This window comes from Choloepus didactylus, chromosome 17 (genome assembly GCF_015220235.1).
Source record: "Choloepus didactylus isolate mChoDid1 chromosome 17, mChoDid1.pri, whole genome shotgun sequence".
In the NCBI taxonomy this organism is placed as follows: domain Eukaryota; kingdom Metazoa; phylum Chordata; class Mammalia; order Pilosa; family Megalonychidae; genus Choloepus; species Choloepus didactylus.
The window spans coordinates 76717680-76740422 of record NC_051323.1 but is presented as its reverse complement, the minus strand read 5'-3'; the positions used below and the strand labels follow the sequence as shown (position 1 = coordinate 76740422).

The 22743-nt window shown below is 55.3% G+C and overlaps 1 protein-coding gene across 9 annotated transcripts in view; it reads right to left on the bottom strand.

Moving 5' to 3' along the window:
- The window catches only part of BCL2L11 (BCL2 like 11), a 36479-nt gene that overhangs the window by 12914 nt on the left and 822 nt on the right, over nucleotides 1-22743 (bottom strand). The window contains exons 1-5 of one of the 9 annotated variants that reach the window (XM_037807713.1): nucleotides 22461-22639; nucleotides 20613-20758; nucleotides 20367-20456; nucleotides 364-416; nucleotides 161-270 (exon numbers count right to left, since the gene is read on the bottom strand). In XM_037807713.1, coding sequence (XP_037663641.1) covers nucleotides 161-270; nucleotides 364-416; nucleotides 20367-20456; nucleotides 20613-20745 — 386 coding nt within the window. In that variant the 5' untranslated portion in view covers nucleotides 20746-20758; nucleotides 22461-22639. Of the gene's footprint in view, nucleotides 1-160; nucleotides 271-363; nucleotides 417-16972; nucleotides 17565-20366; nucleotides 20759-21381; nucleotides 21486-22460; nucleotides 22640-22743 lie in introns of those variants that run through there. The other 8 variants (XM_037807710.1, XM_037807715.1, XM_037807707.1 and 5 more) reach the window with 8 other exon arrangements.

The following is a 22743-nucleotide window of genomic DNA, read 5'->3' as shown; positions in this document are numbered from 1 at the left end:
ATTCCACCGTAACGCAAGCGGGAAGTGGGGAAGGAGAAATGAGGTCGCCCGCAGGTGACACCTGTTATTCCCAGAACGAGCATCTCGTCACCGCCCGTCACCTGTCACTTGCTCCTGTCCTCAGCGTGGGGAGAAAAGGGCAGAGAAGCGCCTTACTCACCCTCCGGGGGTAGCAGGCGTTGAACTCGTCCCCGATGCGCCGCAGCTCCTGGGCGATCCACATCTCCGGGCGCGCGTCCGCGGGCAGGGCTGCCAGCCGCCTCCTGGAAGCTGCGTCGGGACAGACAGACAGAGTCAGCGCCGTCCATGGAGCGTTCACGGGGCCCACCACACACGCGCACACGCTTTCGGAAGCTCCTAAACCTCGAGAACTACGTCGGTGACTTGAGGCTGTCGTGGGAACATCTGCTCCCTAACTTGGGTGAAAGAACAAGGGACACTGAGCAACTGCGCCTTGTAAATCTGGAGATTAAGAATTGCAAAAATCAAACACACCCTCACCAATTAACGAAAGATTGCCATATCAAGAACCCAACACCCACCAACACAGAACAATAAACGTCAACAAACAAATATGCACAAAATAGGTTAGAACTTAGAGACATGGGTTGTGAGTAAAGTAACTATTCTGGTCTCAACACAAGGATAAATTCCTAGAAAATGTGAAACATCACACAGGAACAGATGGCTGTCCTATTCCAAGCAAAATAAGGAAAAACAAAAGAAATGAAAACAGGCTACGGGGAGAAGATACACCTGTGGAGCCAGGTGCAGGGACAAGGCGGTCTCCGCAGTGCCACCTCGGGGAACACAGAGCCGCGGGATCTGTCTCAGCAGCGGCGCAGCCAGGGAAGACGGTCCGAGTGCACGGACCCCCGGCTGGAGGAGGGCAGGGCAGCAGCGCCCGGGCGCTCCTGGGATGGGACAGGAGAGGGAGGGCTCCTGCCCTCAAGCTGCCGCAGACACACACCTGGCGCGTTAACAGAACCACCGAAAGCCAGAGGCCCGGGTCGCCCGAGGAGCCCCCCGTGGCCGGGGACGGGTCTCCGCTCACGCACGGCGGCCACGGCACGCTGAACCGCAACCAAGCACGCGCCACGGTTTAACCACGGCGAGATGTCCGAAGAGCTGTGATGATGGGGTCTGCAGTAACACGGACAGCTTCCTGTTCTGTGTTTTCCTAAAAGGCCAATGAAACGTGCTGGTTCACAGCTCCATGGAAACACTGCTAAAGGTGAAGTTTTTGTGCCAGTTCTTCTCAAAACTCTTCTCCCCCCTCCCGTTCCCCAGCCCCCTTACAACTGAACTTAACCAAGGTCCCACAGAGACCTGGGTGCCGGAGAGGAGGGCTCACCCCGCACTGGGGGCTCAGCAAAGAACCACACACACAGACCCTCTGTAATCACGTGCCGTCTACGAACAAACCAGAGGGAAAACCTACTGAAGGAGAACGCAGAGGCCGACAAAGGGGAAACTTTTAGGGTAAGTCAGGCATGTCCCCCGAATACACTCCCAACCACAGAAAACATGACTTCTGCTGTACCTCATCATGCAAATATAGCTAACATCAACCCGTGAAAGCCTATTCAAATCAACATGTAAACGACTAACTGGGCATGAAACAAACGTGAGGGCAGACATGGTGCCAGGTGACGATGCAATCATCATATCCTGTTCTTGTGTTTACAGCCCTTTTAGGATTTACTGTATCACAGGGACCAAATCACTGCAATTATTTTTATACTCTCATCAATCAAGCATTCTTTCCCCCCGGTTAGACGCTTTCTAAAAAGTTAACTCACCGCCGAGGGAAAGAAAAGCACTTTGAGTGCCCACCCTGGGTGAGTCCGCTGCGTGTGCACTGCACGCACTGCATCCCAGAACACGCCGCGTGCTCGGTGTATCCCCTCCCAGTCCGCCGCGTGCTCTACGTGCGTCTCCTCCGCAACCCTCCCGCCAGCCTGCAGGTAGACAACCTGTCCTGACACAGGTGCGCAGCAGCCAGCACGGCGTCACCAGCCGCGTAGGAGCCCCCGACCCTAGAGTCGGACGTGAAGGAAAAGCTAGTCATCAAAAGAAAGCCTATGAAATACGGGTTGTGCGTTTTACAAGAAGGCGGACTGGTGAGAACTGTAGGCCAAGGGCCTGATGTTTAATGCATCAAGATATTCACTGATTTACCCAACAAACATGAATGCCCACGTGACAGACACGGCGCCGGCTGAGCTGAGCTCAGTAACGAGACACCGTCTCAGTTTCCCGGCTGCCGAGACGAGCACTGCGCGGTGGCGGGTTAACCGCGGCCTTCACCGGCTCACGGCTCTGCGGCCAGGAGGCCGGCATCCTCCCGGGGTTGGGCCCCCCAGCTGCCCGGCAGTCCTTGGGGTTCTGTGGCTTGTGCTCCACGGCGATGCACGTGGCGGCGTCTTCTCCTTTGTCCTCCGGTTCCGCTGACTTCTGGCCTCCGGCTGCTCCATGGCGTTGTCTTCTGCGTCCGGTTTCCTTTGTGTGTAAGGACTTCGGCAGTACTGGACCAAGGCCCCCTCATTGGGTTTGGGGACCCCTGAACTAGTAACAGCTTCCGAGGTCCCATTTACAAAGGGCTTCACGCCCACATCTGGGGACCCAAACGTGCTTCTTTTGGGGGACACGATGCAACCCCCAGCAGATGCTGAGCCCTGCTCTCACCCGTGTTACAATTCCCGTGGGCTCAATGCTTGATTTCAATTAATTGCTACGTTTCTTCTGGACAAGGATACTTACAATACAAGACAAAAATAACCACCGGCTAACGTCCCCCTGCTCCCCGACGAGGCTGACTGAGCTGCACTTGGCGTTCTTGCCTCGCAGAGATCTGGAAGGTTCCGGCCGGCCGGTGCGTGGGCTGGCAGCCAGCGCCGTGAAAGCCAGTCTGTGTCAGAAGTCAGTTTATCAAATTGAGCACCTAATGAAAGTGTCAACTCGGCCAGCCACGAAGGAAATACTGCACCTTGGAGGCCAAATTCAACATGTTCAACATGTTTCTTGGTGGGGACGAGACGAGGGGAGAAAGAAGACCTTGGCCTGCTTTTCTACAGAAAGAATTGTTCGGTTGCTGTTTACTTACATAAATGCATAAAGACGACACATTCACGAGGTTCTGGCAGCCTCGGTGGAGGGGAGCCTGGGGGAGCCCAGGAGTCTGCAACGTCTCAGGCTCCCTAACTGATCCCGGACAGACGCCCACAGACCCACCCGAGCGGTACCGAGCAGACAGCATGAGGCCACGTGGGACAGCCCCGGAGCCAGACGCGGCTCAGGGGACACCGGGAGTCGGCAGAGCTGTGGGAACCTGAGACAACGGGTGGCATCAGCGTGGGAAGAGCCGCAGCCGGGGACGGGGAGAGACGCCACCGCACGCGGGAGCTGTACAGAGCAGCATGTGCACAGCTCGCCGGCGCTCGAAGGAGACGGATCCACTTCTCATCTAGCAACCACCACCATCTGCTCTCCCTAAAGAACAGCTTCAGGTTTTGAGAGACGAATATAGTCCTTGATCCTTGAATCTGTAAACATAAAATTGATGACCAACATTCATTCTGTATAAAGATTTAGCTAACATTTATATGGAAAATATGGTTTAAAGGCTGTAACACAAAAAGTCTATTTTAAATATTTTAAAAGATATCCTAGTCCTGCATTTTTGAAAGAGAGCTTTAATCTCAGTTAACGTAGTACACTTGTCAACATAAATTTCATAGGTTATTTCCCCAGCAACAAAGTATCTTCTTTTGGGGCTGGGGCTTCCTTCTCCTGAACCCCGTCGCTGGTGCAATGGGAGGGGCTGTCAGAGTCGGTCTCGGCCCCCCGAGCGCAGACAGCACAGGAGGGCTGGAGGGATGGGGTGCAGCGACGAGCCCGGGGGGTGGGGGGCAGCCAGGAGGAAGGCGTTTGTTCCCCTTATCACGTTTGCTTAATCCTGCCCCCTTGTCACCGGAGCAAGCCCCCTCCCAGCTTCTCACCAGCCAGGCGGGAAGAGGGGACACGAGTGGGGGACCCTCGTGGACAGGGAGGGGTTCGGCAGGCCAGCACGGGAACACCGTTGCTCCAGCCTCTCTCCCTGATGCCATCGGCACACGCAGCGAATGGTCCAAAAGCTAATGGGGGTTTCTATGTCCAGGCAGTGACAAGCATTGAGCATGGATACACTACTTTGCTATTGGTGATGTGCCTGATAATCATAAATGCTGATACGTGATCGATACTATGAGTCTCTGAAACTTAAAATCTCTCACTACTAAGCAGGAAGAGCAAAATTTTAACCTAGAAGGCAATTTTACATTAACATAAAACTTGGGGAAAGTCTTCAAAGGGAAATTCTGATAAGATACATTTCACCTGCAGAAAACGTAGTTTCAGCATTTAAGAAACCATTTCACTCCACAAATCTTGCAATAAAACTTTAAAAATGAGTCAATAAAGCACAATGAAATACCGAGTGCCCTCAGCATTAAGCCCCCCAAAAGCTGCGCTGGGCAGGGGTCCCCGAGGCCCACCCAGGCTGACTCCGAGCCGGGGGCGCCAGACTGAGCTGGGCAGGGCTGCCGCTCCGGGCTCCTGCCCTTTTCCTCTTCCCCAAGGAAACCTACCCACCAAAGCTCTCCCAGTGCAGCTGCCAGGCACAGGCCAGCTCATCAAAGTGTGACGAGAGCTCGACGGCCACAGAAAGCCCAGAAATAACTTCTGACATTCAGAACTTACTGGCAATATTATTTCATATGGAAAAATGCCATTTTTCACCCCAACGGGGGCAGTGTGTGTTTTTCATGGTGAAAGCAACTTTAAGTTTCTAGAAGACGCACGTTATTTATTTAATAATGTTCCCTGGGCTCAGCTACAGAAGTATTTCCCAATCCATAAGGTAATTTCAAATCCTAAAAGCAAAGTGATTGAAAAATTAGTGTTGTGGTTAAGTGGCTGACGGTGAAATCAGGCCAGAGTTTTCAGAAGGGCTTTCTGCAGCGTGGCTGGTCAGGGCAGGAGACGCCAACATGGGGCTGGGGACCCCTGATCCGCCCGGTGTCAGGCACCCCTGGTCTCCCCCATCACCCAGCACCGACCCCGCTCACACTCAGGGTAGCCCCACGGAGCCCACGTCTCACCAGATGCTCGCTGCAGCTCTGCAACCGCCTGCAGAGGGGCCTGCACCTGGGAACGGGTTTCTGCGCCCAGAAGGGGGTCCTCACCTGCGGGCTCCTGTTCACGGCCTCTGTGAAGCGGCCCCTGCGAGCACAGGCCCACGCGGCTCCCACCTCCCAGGGTGGCCCCTGCTTTGGCCCCCACCACGTCACCACTGGAGTTGCAACTGTGGCTCCAGAAGCCAAGTCAAAACCCAAGAAGCACTTCCTCTGTCCTACGGTAGACGTTCAGTAACCCACAACTAAGGGGTAATCACGATGAGACTTAAAGTCATCAACACTCAGCTCTGAATCAATATTCAGCTCAAAGCTGACGATTGTGGACCGCATGACTTTGGTGAAATGACTATTACTCTAAACCCACAACAGAACACGCTGAGCCAGTGCACGTTTTATGCGGAATTTACCGGGTGCCAGAGCCCGGGGGCAGTGGGTAAGAGGCAGGCCGCTCCTCCCGACGTCTCGGGACTATCCTTCATCCCTGAGCACGGCCCGATTTACCCCTCAAAAGCCATCAAGGGCTGGGTAGAAGACTTTGCTTGTGGACTCTGGAGGCAGCTCTAAAACCAAGTCCAGGAGAGGCCACAGATGCTCAGAGGAAACGCGCCTCCACGGTGGGCCACCGGAGCTCACACTCGGCGGAGAAAGCTAAGTCCTGGGAGGTTAAACCCAACAGTCTCCGAAGCCAAGCACGTTCAGAGTCCTCCGAGGCTCACATGCAGAGGGGGCCGCCGGCCAGACGCCCCCCGGGGTGGCGAGTGGCTCCCCCACATGGAGCACCCCAAGCAGCCCCGAGGCAGGGAGGAATCTTCTACCCTGACTGTTTTCAGGAAAAAATAACGAGTCAGAAACCAGTTCCACACACATACAAAGTAGGGTGTGCTTCTCACTTGCACCCATTTATTTCTTGATAAATCATCCATTCCACCAAACCAGCAGACGCAAATGTGAGCTGTTAGAAAGAAAAGACTCGTAAATGTCCTACTCTATTATGTTGCACGTTTGTGACAAGTCTGGTCAGCCACATGACCTCAAGACGGTGCTTTATAAACAGCTGCTGGGACAAAATACCACAAACAATAAAGCTGAGGTGATGATGCTGGTGTTTTTATTCCTAATTGTGTGATGTGTTCTGCCCACTGCCTCCGTGTGCCCGCGGGCGAGGAACCAGAGCACACTGCCTTCGTCGGCATCACACTGACCTCGCGGCCAGGCCGGCAGTCGGGGCCGTGGCAGCTGGGCAGACACCTGGCAGCGAGTGTCCACGAGAACGGCCCCTTTCCCCCTTCTGTTTCTCACGGAAAAATCCAGATGGGAGGCATCGCGACTCACGAGCAGGCCTCTCCGCTCCTCTCTCGGTCAGCGTCACAAGACCTGGCTGGCCGGTCTCACGCAGCTGACCCCAACACACCCCGACCCATGCACCAGAAGCCGGTGAGATGCACACTGAGGCCGTGCCCACCACGGGAGCCGCCCGCAGCAGGGGCGCAGTGCCTCCTCGGCCCTCCTCGCGGGGCCCTCAACTCCAGCCCCTATGACGGCCACCCCCACCTCGAGCCTGCCCGGGGCCATACGGACGGCGGCCGTCGCCCCCCTGCCCCACGAAGGCTGCCCCCCCGCCCCCCGCCTCCATCCACCGGCCCCGGCAGCCACGTTTCTCTCCTATTTCTACGCAATCACAGGCCACTCAGAGGGGTAAGGAGGACTTTGGAAAAAAACATAAAAATAAACCCAAAACTAAATCCAGTCAAATGAAGACCAGGCTGGACTTGCTTCAAAGTAAAGATAAATCCACACACCCCTTCTCCTGGCACACGGGAACTTCCTCACCAGACAATTATTTCATGTTTACGCAATCAAAACTATAAAAAAGGAAACACTTTCTGGAGACCCTTTAAAACTAAATACTCAATGCTAGATGTTGGATTCCTTAGAAATAAGGGCTAAAAAAATTTAAGACACTAGCTTTCAAAGTTGCTCCGAGCCAAAAATCAGGTTTTGGGAGTAAGATGAGAATTTTAACTACAAATATAAAAATTTCTGACTGCAGAGTAAGGGTGGCTTTCTCTGTGAATCTACCACTGGAGCAGGATACAGGTGAGGAAATCTTTTCTCCTAAATTCACACTAAGGCCTCAAACATTACTGTATCTCACCTCCTTAAGAGTGACAACTGAGATATGAGTCAAAAATGAGCAGAGTCCTTTAGAGCTATGCCTTAAATAATTTTTAAATTAAAACAAGAAGCCAAACAATTTTACTTATGCTGTTAAAATTTATATTAACTATATATAAAGTGAAGCACCAGCTTATTATTGCAAACATGCTCATCAGCCACACACCATACGGAGGAGACAATGCAAAAGCAAACACTTAAATTCACACAAGGCAGAGGCCTCTTTCTATCCCACAGGCATAAAGAGCAACTGCTCACCTCAGTTGCAAACACTATGCTTTATAGTCACAAAGAGGGGGTCACAGTGTGTGGACGTTTACCGGTTTAGATACTGTCCCTCCCACCTGGGCCGTCACAGACCCTCCAGGGAGAGCTCAGGACCGTCCGTCTGCACTGAAGGAGCAGCAGCACGCCCACCAGGGAGGCACACGGGGCAACGCGAGCCCCAGCCTCGTGAGAACAGGATAATAAAATGAAACGTGAAGCAGTGAGAAAGCTGGAGAGTTAAAGCTGGCAGAGGAAATGACGGCCTGATGGGGGGCCGACCCGAAAGGTGGGCTCCGTCCATGGGCCACCTCCTGCTCCGGGGACCCGTCACGTAAGTCGAGCCACATCCCCCCACGGGAGAAGGAAAAGGGGAGCCGAACCCCCTCAGAACAAGCGAGAGCTCGAAGGCCAGGGCTGGGGAAGCCTGTGTGCTCCAAGGCCCTTTATCTGTTCCGACTCCCGCCCCCTCCCTCTGCTGCCCGAAGCCCCCCAACCCTCCACAGGGCCCACTCTGAGGCCAGATGAGTTTGTATCACGGGTGAAACGGTTTGGCTGTCCCTTCCCTAGAAAACCGCTATGTAAGACACAGATTCCTCTGGGGTTGCTCTAATCCAGGGCAGACCGTTCCCTGCCCAGAGCTCAGACCGTTCCTCAGCGGCTGCAACCCCCGCCTGCCTCAGCCCCTGGGTGGAGACCCCTGGGTGGAGGCCCCTGGGTGCCGGCCAGTGGAGGACCCTACCCCCAAGGTGCCACGGGTCAGCAGAAGCACCGAGACCGCGCGGGGTCGCTGCTGGAACTCTCCACTCCAACCTTCGCGTACCACACTGTCGGGAAAGAGGAGCAGGGAGAACACAAGGGAAGTACACTGTGTACATCAGGTTTTCCTTACAGAGGAGAGAAAAAATTCTAAGCTTCAAGTGAGCACAATGGCAAAATCCAAGTGGAAAAAAAAAAGAAGGCAGTGCTGTGCTCACGCTTTGCGTTACTTACTGTTCTTCAGATCAACAAGTATTTACGCTCCTGCTATGCACTTTTTTTTTTTAAGTGGGCGAGCTGTTTTGACAAGTTTCAGGAGAATTTATGCCCAAGTAGAAGTAAAATTGAGATCGAAATACACATATACACTAACACTGTACAGATGCAGAATTCCTTTCTAGACTACTCTGTATTGTTAAGAAGTTTCTCAGGGACCAAAAAACAAACAAGAGAAGATGTCTTCTTTTAGTCCTTTCCCCGGCACCTCTTCAGCGGAGAACAAGCTCACTCAACCTGACTTTGGTTGCCAAGCTTGGCTCATCGCACACACCTTCACATGCACACACGTATGAGAAAAACAGATCCCTCTGCTTAAATGGCATCTTAAAAAAAAAAATCTCAAATTACTCATTGCGCCTTCTATAAACTGCTTATATTAATATATTTTAGGAACTGGAATGAGAGACGTGTACCGGTGAGCGGATGTAGTGTACTTCTCAAAACGACTGACAGACAGTTGAGCATCACTGTGTCAAACCTGTTTCAATTCAGTACACTCACATGCACCTTTCTGACTGAAATGGTTGGCTTTATTCTTAAAATACCTGCTTCAAAACCATTTTCACTCAAAAGAAAGGGGTGCAAAGCCCAGACTCAGACTAGCCCCGTGAGGCTGCGGCCGCAGCTCGGACAGCGACGCGGCCCAGGCCCGACCCGAACCTCGGCACCTCTGAGAGGAAACGGGCGCACCTGAGAACCTCGCCTTTCTGCCGTGTGGACCCCGTGGGAAAGGCAGGGGGCGGGGGTGGCATCTCCCCACTGCTGTCTCAGCAAACCCACTGCGACCCGCAGACCATGGGGTCTGGTCGGGGCGGACGACAGAGAACCCCAGGAGACTCTGGGCTACCCCAGGACACTGGGGAGACCAACTCATCTTGGCCGATACTTCAGCCTTGGATGCCTGGCACCCCACAAGCCATGTCACCGTGCTACCCAGCAGCTGGCACACGGAGCTCACACCAGCTCACCACACACGAGACAAAGCGATCAACAGAAGGGGCCGTAAGTCACTGAAGTGAAATCCAAAATTGCACAATGACTGCAAATATTCCATGTTATTTTCTCACCAAAGGAGTTTAATTCCCTCAGGGAAAAATCTATTTTTAAATTCTCACCCTCTTCAGGCGATGGGCTTCCCTAACTATCACAGCAGCCAGCCCACCCCTAAACCGAAAGAAGCCAGGTGTGTTCTGACTCCAGGACAGCTCAGCGGACGTCTCATGTCCCCGGGCCTCGCCCTCCTCAAATTCACACCCTGGTCTACAGTCGAGTTTCTGCCAAATCCAACGGGCCATGGCCCCGAGGTCCCTGACGGCAGCCAGCCCCACGTGGTTCAGACAGGGAGAGGGTCCCCGGTGTCCCCCCGTGGCTCGGAGGGTGGCTCAGGTGAAGCCGGGCTTCTCTCAGGGTGACGCGCGGGCTCCCATGGGTGGGGAGACTCGGACCCCTCCCCACCAGCACCTCCCAGGGAAGGCTCTCCACTCCCTGCTGCCCGTGTGCTCAGGGACCCCGGGCATAAAGTCCAGCAGCATTTCCAGATCGACTCACTTCCTACGCGTTCCCCACACCCGGGAACTCCAGCTCCTACCGGGGAAGGAGCACTTTATCACCGTGTCGCTTAGCAGCCCTCGCAGTGGCCGCGACAGCTCCTCGAGGAGCAAGCCTGAGTTTCTACAGACACTTTGTTTCTCAGCTATGTAGACGCTCCCCAGGACCCCGGGGAGAGCACTAGCGCCCTCATATAACAGACGAGGAAGGTAACAGACAGGTGCGTGGGCCGCCCGGTGAATTAGGGTCCATGCGGACACTGCCCCAGACCCTGCAGGGGATGGTGGACGGCGGACAGGGGCAGCCGCACGAGCCAAGCCCGTCTGGGACCCCACTGGATAGAGAAGTTTTGCAATATAACACTCACTTGGCTGTGATAAAAACGTGGACCCCAGAAGAGTAAATGAGGGGGCTGGGTACGCCCCCTTGTCCTCCTGCTGATGGCCCAGAAGCTCGCGCTCTCCTGGAAAGACTTCAAAGGATGGGACGGTTAACCCTGAATCACACAAACAAGACACACACAACACTGAGAGTCTGCTGGGCACGTCAAAAATAAAAATGAAAACAGAGAAATCGTAAATGTTGTTAGACTTGTTCTGATTACAAACGCTAGTCACGACACTTTTACAAACACAGAAAACACACAGAGGAGACTAGGAACAGCCTGAACCCAAAAGTACCCACTATCAATGTTTTGATACATTTTCCTTCTAAAACTGTTGTGTTTTGCTTCCCAACTTCCCACCCACAGTACCAGGCTGCCACCGACAACTCCGTGCCCTCCCTAGAGCCACGGCGCCAGGAGCATGTCCCCACGTCCCCCCGCAGCGTCTCCGTGTCACCCCTGGGTCGTCTCCATGTTACCCCCATGTTGGCATCTCTGTGTCATCTCCACATCATCCCTGTGTCATCTCCGTGTTACCCATGTTGTCACCTGTGTCGTCTCTGCGTCATCCCTGTGTTGTCATCTCTGTGTCATCTCCACATCATCCGTGTCATCTCCGTGTTACCCATGTTGTCACCTGTGTCGTCTCTGCGTCATCCCTGTGTTGTCATCTCTGTGTCATCTCCACATCATCCCTGTGTCATCTGTGTCACCCCATGTTGTCTCTGTGTGGCCCCCGTGTTGTCATCTCTGCATCATCCCATGTCACCTATGTCACCTCTGTGTTGTCTCCGTGTGGCCCCCATGTTGTCTCCATGTCACCCGTGTTGTCATCTCTGTCGTCTCGTCATCTCCATGTCGTCTCTGCGTCTTGCTGACGCCGCTGAGAAGCAGCCTTTATCAGGGGAGGCCCCGGGGCTGCTGACGGTCTCTGGCGGGGTAAGCGGTGCCGGCTGGGCAGCTCTGGGCGCGTTTCCTGCAGTGCGGGGTCGGGGGTCCGGGCATCCGGAGCAGCCGCCTCCCGGGACAGGTGTGGCCTGTGACCACAGCGTCACGCAGCTGCCCCAGGGCAGGAGGGCCGTCCCCGGTCGTGTGCCCAGCACGGGCCCCAGAGGGCAGCGAGTGGCCACTGACCAAGAGAACACCCGGAGGACACTGACCCCGAGGCGGAAGCGGGCGGAAATGTTGTCACTTGAGGAACATGACCCAGCCGAGAAGGGACGACGACAAGTTAGTTCTGGCGGGGGCGGGGAGGGCCGTGGGGAGCCCACCCGGCGCAGACCCCACACTGGGAGCCAACGTCGGGCGTCTACAGCAGCCACAGAGCGAGGCCCGGACTTTCTGGTGTTCAACTGCTGACTACGTAAACCCCAAACCCAGCACCACCAACGCCTAAAATACAAACAAGTCAAACCCGTGGGCGATTAAGCGCTTTTTTCCTGCTTCACAGTCAAGCCCACAGAAGGACGGGCTGCTTACCTGCTCTAACGAGGAGCTCCCCCCAGGCACTTACAGCAGCCCGGAGGAGCCTCCGTTCTTGCACAGCACCTGAGAGCAGCAGCGGGTACAGCTGGGCACTCAGTGTCTCTCACCGCCTGGAGAAGGTGCTCTCGACAACCACCGACTCTCCTCCTAACTTGAAAAGTCTATTACTCCACACAGAGAGTCCAAGAGAGGGCAAAAGAGGTGATTTCTAGAATTCCGAGCAGGACCTTACACTGGAGCCCATGAGAACCCATCACAGATCTTTCGTAATAAGAGACTTTGCACACACACCCACCCGACATGGCACAACCAACAAGCACGGGAGACCCTGAAAGGTGGAGAGACGGCTGGCTGCGGGGAAGGCGGCGCTCGGAGAAGGCGGGCTGCAGGGAGAGGAGGCGCTCGGAGAAGGCGGGCTGCAGGGAAGGCAGTGCTTGGAGAAAGCAGGCTGTGGGGAAGGCAGCGCTCAGAGAAGGCGGGCTGCAGGGAGAGGGGGAGCTCGGAGAAGGCAGGCTGCGGGGAGAGGGGGAGCTCGGAGAAGGCAGGCTGCGGGGAGAGGGGGCACTCGGAGAAGGCGGGCTGCGGGGAGAGGGGGAGCTCGGAGAAGGCAGGCTGCAGGGAGAGGGGGAGCTCGGAGAAGGCAGGCTGCAGGGAGAGGGGGAGCTCGGAGAAGGCAGGCTGTGGGGAGAGGGGGCACTCGGAGAAAGCAGGCTGCAGGGAAGGCGGCACTCGGGGAAGGCGGGCTGCGGGGAGAGGGTGTGCGCTCCGGGTCTCCCTGCTGCCTCCCGTGGATCGTGGGGAAGCCTCACCCAGAATCTCTGACAGGACGGCAGAGGGGGCTCGAGGCGGGACGGGGAATGGGGGCCTCATGCAGCACCACCTGCCCCTCCAGCCAAATGCCCAGGGAGATCCCCCCCGACACCCCCGCACCCCACAGCTCCAGTGGGGCGAGCAGAGACACCTCTCACCCTTCCCAGCCCAGGAGAAGCCAGGAGGCAGCCAGGCGGCCCCCAGGTGCTGTCAGCTGCTCGGTGGGCAGGGCGACCCCCACCCTCTGCCCTCCCCCGCGCTGTGCTCCTGCCCTGGCACCTGTTGAGCAGCCCCCCTGCCCCCCGCCAGTGGACGCAGGCAAATCTGGCCCCCCGTCCCGGTGGCGTTAGCTGGTCCAGCAGGGAGCTGACCCTCGATGCCCACTGGGCAGCTAGCAGGGAGGGGGCTGAGAGTGCTGGCGATCCCTGCCCATGCACATACCCCCAATACTCCCAGCCCCCGGGCCATGGGGGCAGCAGTGAGCAGAGCCCCCACCCAGCCTCTACAAGCAACGGGATTCTCCACGGCCACCCAGCCCCCGGGGGGAGCCTGCACTTCCTCACCCGGCCCTTGGGTTCTTCCTACCCCCCGCCGCGGCCCGGTGGGGCACCGAGCGCCACCCACCCAGTGTCAGCCAGAGGATGAGAATGCCCACTGCGCATTGGGGTGGGGGGCCAGAGGCGCCAGGAGGCGGGGCTCCCCGGAATTGCTCCCCTCCTCTGGGGTCAGTGATAGCCTCCACCCTGCAGAAGCAGGGCAGTGGGGGGCACCCCTCGCTCCCCACTCCCGGGGGTCATCAGAGGCCGTGGGGAGGGGGGCGTGCACCCCTCGTCGGATCAGTGCCCCCCTTCTGCTGGAAGAGGACCAGCAAGGCAGGGGGGGCTGAACTGGCAGCTCTCCAGAGGAAGAAATAAAAACCCACCAGAGTGCTCAGCAGGAGAGTGGAAATGTCAGGGATAAGACGTGGGGCTGGAGCCCAGGGCACCAGGATCTCCCCAATTGGAAATACAGACAGAAAACAGAGCAGAGGAAGTGAATGCCATCTCGGGGACCATGGGGCCATGACGCGTGCTGACGAGCTGATCAACTGACTCTGGGGAGAGAGAGGTTAAAGACATATGGCCGAAAACTTCCCAGATTTGGTGCAAATCATAGAACTGCTGATTCAAGAGCTGAAAGAACCCTGAAGAGGATAAGCCCAAGGAAATCCATGACAAAACACGTCATCAACCTCTGAAAACTAAAGACAAAGAAAAACATCTTAGAAGCAGCCAGGGGCAATGACACCTACCAGGGGACGAAAACTCGCTGACACAGATTCCTCATCTGGAACCACAAGGCCAAGACAGAGCACTGAAAACTGTCAATCGCAAATGCTTTAATCAGTGAAAACATCCTTCCAGAAGGAATAGGAAATAGAGACATTCCCAGACAAACACAAACCAACAGCACCTGCTGCCGGCAGGCCTCCCGCCGAGAGCCGCTATGGTCCTCTGGGACAGGAAAGAAACAGTTTAGAAGGCTGAGAGCTTCAGAAAGGAAACAATGCCAGAACGGGCAAAAATGCGGTAAATATAACGGACCTGCCTACTTCTTATGTGATGCTTGAACTATAGCATCTTAGGATGTGGTGCTCAGGTACCTGGAGGAGAAACTTAATTCGGTTATATCTGAAAAGAGGGGGCAGTAAAGGACCCAAAGGGCAGTGAGGTTTCCACACAGCACAGGCACAGAACGTAGATCCCACCGAGACCGGTGCCCCGTGGTGAGTTACACATGCACAGTGTGAAACCTGGAACATCACTAAGAAAGCCACACAGAGCAACAATTTAAAACCACCACACATAAATTAAGATGGAATTCTAAGAAATGGTCAAACAACTTAAGCAACATTAAAAAAACAAACAAAAAAAACAGAGAAACAAGAAACAGGAAGCAACAGAAATCAAATGATAGAATAGCAGACTTGAACCTTGAACCCTAGCATATTAATAATTACCTTAAATTAAATGGTCTAAATACACATTGAAAAACAATTTGGCACAGTGGATAAAAAATATAATTTAACAATACACTGTATATGAACAAGTCACTTCAAATATGACATACATAGGATGAGAGTAAAAGGATAGAAAATATATATCATCAATTTAAAAAAAGCAGCGGTGGCTACAATAGTAGATAAAATAACCTTAAGAGCAATAATAAAAGGATCAATTCAGCAGAAAGACATAACACTCCTAAATATGCATGCACCAAACAACAGAGCTTCTCAAATTACACAAAGCAAAATCTGCTAGAAGCTGGAAGGGGACAGATTAATCTACAGTCACAGCTGGGGACTTCAACACCATTCTCAGCAACTGATAGAACCACTAGGTGGAAAACCAGCAAGGACACGGGAAAGACTAAACAACACCATGAACCAACAGGCTCTAACTGGTATATATGTCAATTATAATACACATAATATACATTGTAATATACTTAATACAAGATACAAAACATAGTACACACACACAGAAAATAAACACTCACTCAACAATAGCAAGACACATGTTTTTTCAAACACCCATGGATCATTCACCAAAATAGATCATATCCTGAGTCATGAAACAACCCCAACTTATTTGAAAGAACTAAAATCATACAGAGTATATCCTGTGACCATATGGAAACAAACTAGAAATCAGTAACAAAGACAACAGGAAAATATCCAAACAATTGGAAACCAAGCAACACACTTCTAAATAATCCATGGGTCAAAAAAGTCTCAAAGAAAATAAAAACACCTACAACTGCATGAAAATGAAGACATAACATATTCAAATATGTGGGTGCAGCTAAAGCAGTGGTAACAGGAAAATTTATAGCACTAGTTTCTTACATTAGAAGAGAGGGCAGGCCTCAAAACAGTGTTCCTACCTCAAGAAAAAGAGCAAAATAAACATAAAGCAAGCAAGAACAAAGGAAAAAATTAGCAATGAAATAGAAAACCAGAAAATACATGAAACAAAAAGCGGTGTTTGGGGAGAAAAATCAAAAAAATTGATAAAACTCTTTTAGAAAGATTGACAAGATAAAAATTAAGACACAAATTAACAATATCATAAATGAGACAGGAGATTATCACTACAGATCCTGCATCCATTTAAAAGGAAGGGAATACCATAACTTTCACACTCATTATAAATTCAACAACTTAGAAGAAAAGGACCAATACTTTGAAAAATCACAAACTACCAAAACTCAACCAGAATGAAATAAACAACCTAATTAGTCCTGTAATCATTTAAAAAATGAATGTGTGGTTTAAGAACACCTGAAAAAGAAATCACTGCCTAGATGCTTTTGCTATAGAATTCTACCGAACATTTAAAGAAGAATTAACACCAATCTTACACATCTCTTCCAGAAAATGAACAAAAGGGAAACCCTCCTGAGTCACTGACAGGCCTTAACTACAAAACCAGGTGGTCTCAAAAGAACAGCAGACGAATCTCTCTAACAAACTGAGGTGGGAACAGCCTCAGCAGAGTATCAGCAAATCCAATGCAGCAAGGGATAAAATGAACTACATGCCATGACAAGGAGGATTTATTCCAGGCATGCAAAGAGGATGTAAAACCGCAAAGTCAATGTAATGCACCAGTGCAGGCTAAAAGAAGAAAAATCACACGATCAGCAGCTGCAGAAACACCACGTGATAAAATCCAACACCCACTCCACTCATGGTAAAAACTCTCGGCAATCTGGGAATAAAGAGAAATGCCCTCACCTTTTTAAAGAGAATCTACAAAATGAAAACTCACAACTATACGGGCAACTACCAATCACTTTTTTCTTTTTGTTTGAAACCAGTGAAGAAACTTCTCTTCCTCTCTTGCCACTTCCTATCCCCACCGGGGACCTGCAAGGTGCACTGGTTTCTCTCGGAGTCTGAACCAGTGACCCCGGATTGAGGGTGATAAGTGGGTCCTCGGCCAAGAACACGCTATCGCGAGGCCCCAGGCGGCCCCGAAGGACCTGAAGAACAAAACCTGTCCACCTCCCACGTTTCCAACCCTGTGTGGGCCACGAGGCTGAAGAGACAAAACAAACCCACACTCCATTTGTGCCCGAGCACACAGCTACTGAACGCTTAAGGTGCTCAGAAGATCAGGTTTTCTCATGCTCCTAAATCAGCAAAACCTCCAAAGGAGCACGTTCTGTGGCACAGCGTGCCATGGTGTGAAGGAAACTTGCCACTGCACCTCTGCATGCTCCACTCCTCGCCCGCCGGGCTAGCACGTCCAGGCAAAATGAACGCCAGCCACTGAGGTAACTCCACGTTTTTCTAGCAGCCACATTTTCAAAAGTAAAAAGAAACAAATCAGATTAATATTAAAAAATCTTTTACTCAACCCAATATATTCAAAATATTATCATTTCAACCTGCAAGCAGCACGAAAATTACTGCAATATTTTAAACGTTTTTTTAATGTACGAGTCTCCCCAATACAATGTGGACTGACGGTCACATTTCGAGGGCTCCGTAGCCACGTGCGGCTTCCCGACTGGGCAGAGCACCTCTGCGTGATGACCTTCTGTAGCTGGGTCCACACAATTACAACTACGTGGGGGCAGCAGCGTTTTCCCTTCCCACCGGCCTTCGGAAGCCTCTGTCCTCCGTCGAAAACCACCTGTGGAAAGGCTGAGTGCAGTGCACGGGCTGGAATCTCCCGGGCTCTCCCCCGTCACAGACCCTCACGAGACCGTCCCAGAGGCACAAGGCTGCCCGCAGGGAGCGCGCTGTCCGAGGCGCCAGGCCCAGGAGCAGTGCCCAGTCTGCAGCCACCCGGGGGCCTGAGGTGGGCCGGGCGCTACCCCCGCCCCGTCTCACACGCATTTCCAGCTGCACGCGGCACGTGGAGGGAGCCAGGGAGAACGGAACGCAGCACTGGAGCACTCGCTAAATGGGCACACGTGTTAAATCACCACCTGCGCCCGTGATGATTTTGGTTAGAATAATCAGTCACTGACGACAGAATCATTTGTCAAGAAACGTGTTTTGTTTTAAACAGAAAACCTTAATCCTCTTAGAACAGGACACCAAGATTGGATAAAAGTGTTTTAAGAACTCTGTGTCTCTTCCCACAGGTAAGCGTAACACTCTCTGAGCATACCTTCAAAACATGAGACGCACAGAGGAAACGTGGAGATGGTTCTGCCGGGTGAGCGGTTTCTTGCCGCGGAAAACTATTCTGTGGCTGGAGGGGCCCCTGGCTAAGGAGAACCTCTTTGTAACCTTGCATTTTTGTTCCACTGTGCAAAATAATCATAAAGACTTCTTTGTGAAAAATGCGTTTTGCAATCAATTCTCAAAAGCTTCATTGACAGCCTCCGCAGACACTGCTGAGCACAGAATACTAAGTATGGCCAAAATGGGGAAAGCCGGTTCACCAGCTCAGCACCTCAGTGGTACTCGGGCACTGAACTACGATTATGGAAACAGCCAGAAAAAAGTTAGTTCTGAACTCCAAAGACTATCAACTTTATTCTTTAATGTAATAAACTGCCACCTGCCTAGATCCTCTCTTCCCACCAGCAATTTCCACCTGCCCCTCCCAAAAGAAACCTCCCAAGAGCTTAACACTGGAAACTTGCCTTGGTATGTTAACTTTCAGACAAGCTCCTTATACTTCATCATTTAATCCTACACATTAAACCCTAAGTTATCACATCCGTCTACTGGAATGTGGGTAATCCTGTGAAATTACACCTCTAGATCCATTACTTTACTTCACATATACCCACGAACTTTGGTTAATCATTTAGATTGTGATCCTTAAAGCTCTGCATCTGTCATCTCATGTAACGGTGCTGACATCCTTTGTGATTAGCTTGCTAAATTACCAAAAAAAGCATTGACACCTGCCCGTACATTAAGAGAAACTAGCTGACCCCTGTTCCTAATCGACAGGGGTGGAGATGCGGTTCCCGTGAGTTAAGCTGCCACCTTCAGAGGGTGACACGCAGGTTCTCCTTGAAAACCAGGCCAGTTCTCGGAGGGTCTTCCAAATACACACACACTACAGAGCCCTGAGAACTCACTCAGCAGCCAGGAACGCTGTAGGCTCAGACTCGCGATTTCACGGAACAAGAGCGTTTGCAAGCTCCAAGAACTCCTCAGGCTGAAATGAGTCTAGCAGCAGGAACGACAGCAGGACCCGAGCGGTGGCTCCCTTTAGAGAGGCCGAATCACACACCTTGGCGCTCCCAGGAGCCCTGCGGCCCACACCCTGGGCCTGCACCCCCAGGTGGACCTGTGGCTGACAAGTGACAGCCCCTCTGCGGTCCTGCCAGCTCTGGACGTGGGGACTGAGCTGCCTGCCCAGCTGCCCTCAGCGACCGGTACAAAGACAGGGCCCTACGGGTTTACAAACGCGCTCCGGCGTCAAAGGAGGTGAGTGGTGATTCTGTTCCGGGCGGGCTACAGCTGAGCATCACAACCTACACGCCAGCAGGACCTGCACTGGGTTCCCAATCCCTACCGCTACCAACTCGCTGCTGTCCCTGCTATGCAGGGAGAGCCAAGCTCAACAGACAGAAGGGATTCTGACAATCACTGACCGACACATGAACCTTCTCCGCTGGTGGGAACAGCGCCAGCCTGGCCTCCCCCTCGGACCGGGGTGACAGGACTGCACTGGAAGCCACTCGCCAGAGGCTCGACTCCAACCTGCACGTGTTTTCACCTGACTCATGAAAGGCCTTCAAAGTTCCAAATCAGCTGCCAATGTTTACACATCAGGACACGTGGCACCAAAGGCCTGTATTCCTGGATTATCTTGCAGTACAGGGGAACCTGCCTCTCGGAGACCCACACACCGGCTCTCATGGCCGGAGCTAGGCATGGCCCGAAACTGGAGGGAGTGAGAGCTCTCCAGCTTGCCATGACCCCCACCAGGTCCGTTCTCTCACTGGCTTTACTGCCAACTTCTCTAGGAGCTCCAATTTCAGACCCTGAAACTTCCTTTAATCCCTAAAATCAATACCCACAAGCTAATCTCACACACACTATATCCAAACCCTCCGAGGAAACAGACTCAAAGAGGAACCTAAGTAGAAAACAAACCACTTTCATGGTTCTATGTAGATACAGCCTATACAAACTAGTCACTTCTGAAAGTGATGAATTTGTCTCCTTTCTTTCTTTATGCCTCTGGGGACGTCATAAGCTGTTTCTCTAACTGACCAGGTCCCTTTCAAGGCGGATGTCATCATCAAGTAAATCCTGGTGGTTCAGCCCACGAGCGGGTGATTCCACACTCTAGCTTAAGGCAGGAGGCGAGGGTGGGAGTGGAAGGCCCCAGAGGCTGAAGCGGGAACTCGCAGCCACCACTACACTTAACACTTGAAAAGTGCTGATGCTTTACCAGACACATCCTCCCTTCCACACTCGCACAGCCCCGGCGGGCGGCTCTCCGCTGGCCACTGCTTACCCATGGCACTCAGGTAATGGTTGAAGGCCTGGCACGGAGGGCTGGGGGTTTGTGTCGATTTGTCACAACTCATGGGTGCCGGGCTCCTGTCTGTGTCAAAAGAGAAATACCCACTGGACGACCGGGAGATCAGGGACGACCTTCTCACGAAGATGAACAGCGGGGACCTGGTGGCAAACGGGCCGGGGCTGGCTGGCGGGGCCGGCGGGCCCTGGGGGCAGCGGTCGCCTCTGCCTTCCGGGTTACCTGGAGGCTCGGTCTGGAGCGGGGGAGGGGCCCCTGGCCGGAGCTGCCGCGGCTGTAGGGGCCTCTCCGCAGGCTGCAGCCGCCCGCCCTCTCGGTCACACTCAGAACCTACATCGGAAGGTTGCTTTGCCATTTGGTCTTTTTTTCTGCAAGTAAAAGGAAAAAAAAAAAAAAACCAGCTTAAGTAAATTTGGTAACTTTGATCTATGTCCCAAACATCGCGACCGTGAATCCCAAACACTCAGTCGGGAAGTTCTCATTCCTTGGTTCTCCGACAACCTTCCAAACAGAAGCACCAAAAACAAGAGGGGCCCTCGGGGAGGCGGGAGCGGCCTTCCTGCGCGCAGGCGACCCCCGGCCACCGCGGCACCCCCGCGCCCAGTCCCCGCAGCCCCCAGCCCCGCACGCAGGCTGCTGGCGGCTCGGGGCTCCCGGCGGGCTCGCCCTTCCCGGCCCGGGCCCGCGCGCAGGGCAGCGGCGGCTGGCGCCCTCCCCGCGCGGGCCCCATTGTTCTGCCGAAAGTGCTGAGGGCAGCAGTCTGGGCGGCCTGGCAGCGGCCCCGGCCGGGCTAAGTGCGTCACAATAGGGCCGGGAGCTCGGCGCGCGCTCGCCCGGCCCCGCGCCGCGGCCCTCCCCGGGGGCAGGCGCAGCGCGCGCGGGCCGGCCCGGCTCCGGGGGGGACCCCGGACTGCGAGGCGCATCCCCGGGCCAAAGTGCCCCGCCGCGCGGCCCCCGCGACCCCGCCACCCGCGCGCCCGCCGCCCCTCACCTCCGAGGCCGGCTCCGGCCCCTCCGCCACCCCGCGGGCCCCGGCCCAAGCCGCCGCGGCAGCGCGGGAGAACAAGCGCGGCCCCCGCTCGGAGCGCCCGCGGCCCCGCCGGGCCCCCGCCGCGCCTCCCGCCGCCGCCGCCGGCCCGTCCGCGCCCCGCCCCCGCCGCCTCCCCCATTGGCCCCGGGCGGGCGCCGCGCGCGGACGCACCAATGGACGGGCGGCGAGGCGGTGCCTGCGGGGCCGGGCGCCCGCGGCCGGGGATTGTTGACAAACTCGCCGCCCGCGCGGCCCCGGCCATCGCAGCCACAGCTCCCGCCGCCCGTCCGCGCCCCCCGCCGCCCCGGGCCGCCGGCCACCCGGAGAGCGGGCCCGCCAGGCGCGGGACCGCAGAGGCGGCCACGCCGCGGAGCAGGCCGCCCGGGGCCCGGGGCCCGTGGCCTCCCTCCCCGGCCCCCGGCGCCGCCGACGCGCGCCGAGTCGGGGTAGCCCGCACGGCCACCGGTGCGCAGAGCCCCCGCGCGCCCCGGACCCCGGCCGGACCCACCGCGGCCACCGGCGCGGCCGAACCGCGAGCAGGGTCTGCAGCCCGCAGCTCGCCCTCCGTGTGGCCCCGGCGGCGGCCGTAGGCCCCTCGCGACCGCGGCTCGAGCGGCCGGCACGGTCCGTAGGGCGCCCGCAGAGCGGGCAGGGCCTCCGGACACGTCCGAGAAGGGCCCGCGCGGCAGCGGCCCCGGAGCCCCCGCCGGAGCGGGGCTCGTCAGCTCGGTCCCCGACACCGGGGCGCCCATCCTTCGCGACTGTCCCGCGCGCGAACGAAATCCTGGGCGCCTCGCTCGCTCGTCCCGCGCGGGCCGCACCCGGGTCCCGGTCCCCCGTGCGCTCTCCCCGCACGCGACCCCCGCGCGCCGCATCCCTGCCCCAGCCCCCGGCGCGGACGACCTCCCCAAGGTGGGCGCGCCCGGGGAGGGAACGCGGCCGGGCCTGCACCGGCCGGCAACCAGCAGGACGAGCCCGGGAGTCCTCCGCTCGCACGTGCGCGGGGAGTGGGCAGGCGGCGGCCTCCCGGAGGCCTTTACCTTGCGTTTCTCGGTGCGGGAGTCAGAGTCAGACATTGAGGGGCCGAGAGCCACGGGAAGGGCGCCGAGGCGGCGGGAGCGGGGCGCACAGAGCAGCTCGCGGCGGCGCTGGCGGCAGCGGGGCAGGGCGCGCAGGGCGGCGGCGGCCCGGCACGGACAGCTCGGACGGCCTGGGCTCCCGGCGGCAGCGCGGAGCGAAGTGAAACCGGCGCGGCCCTGAAGCCCGGCTCCGCGGGCCGTCCCGCGAGGGACCCAATCGCCGCGGGCCCCGCCCCCGCCTCGC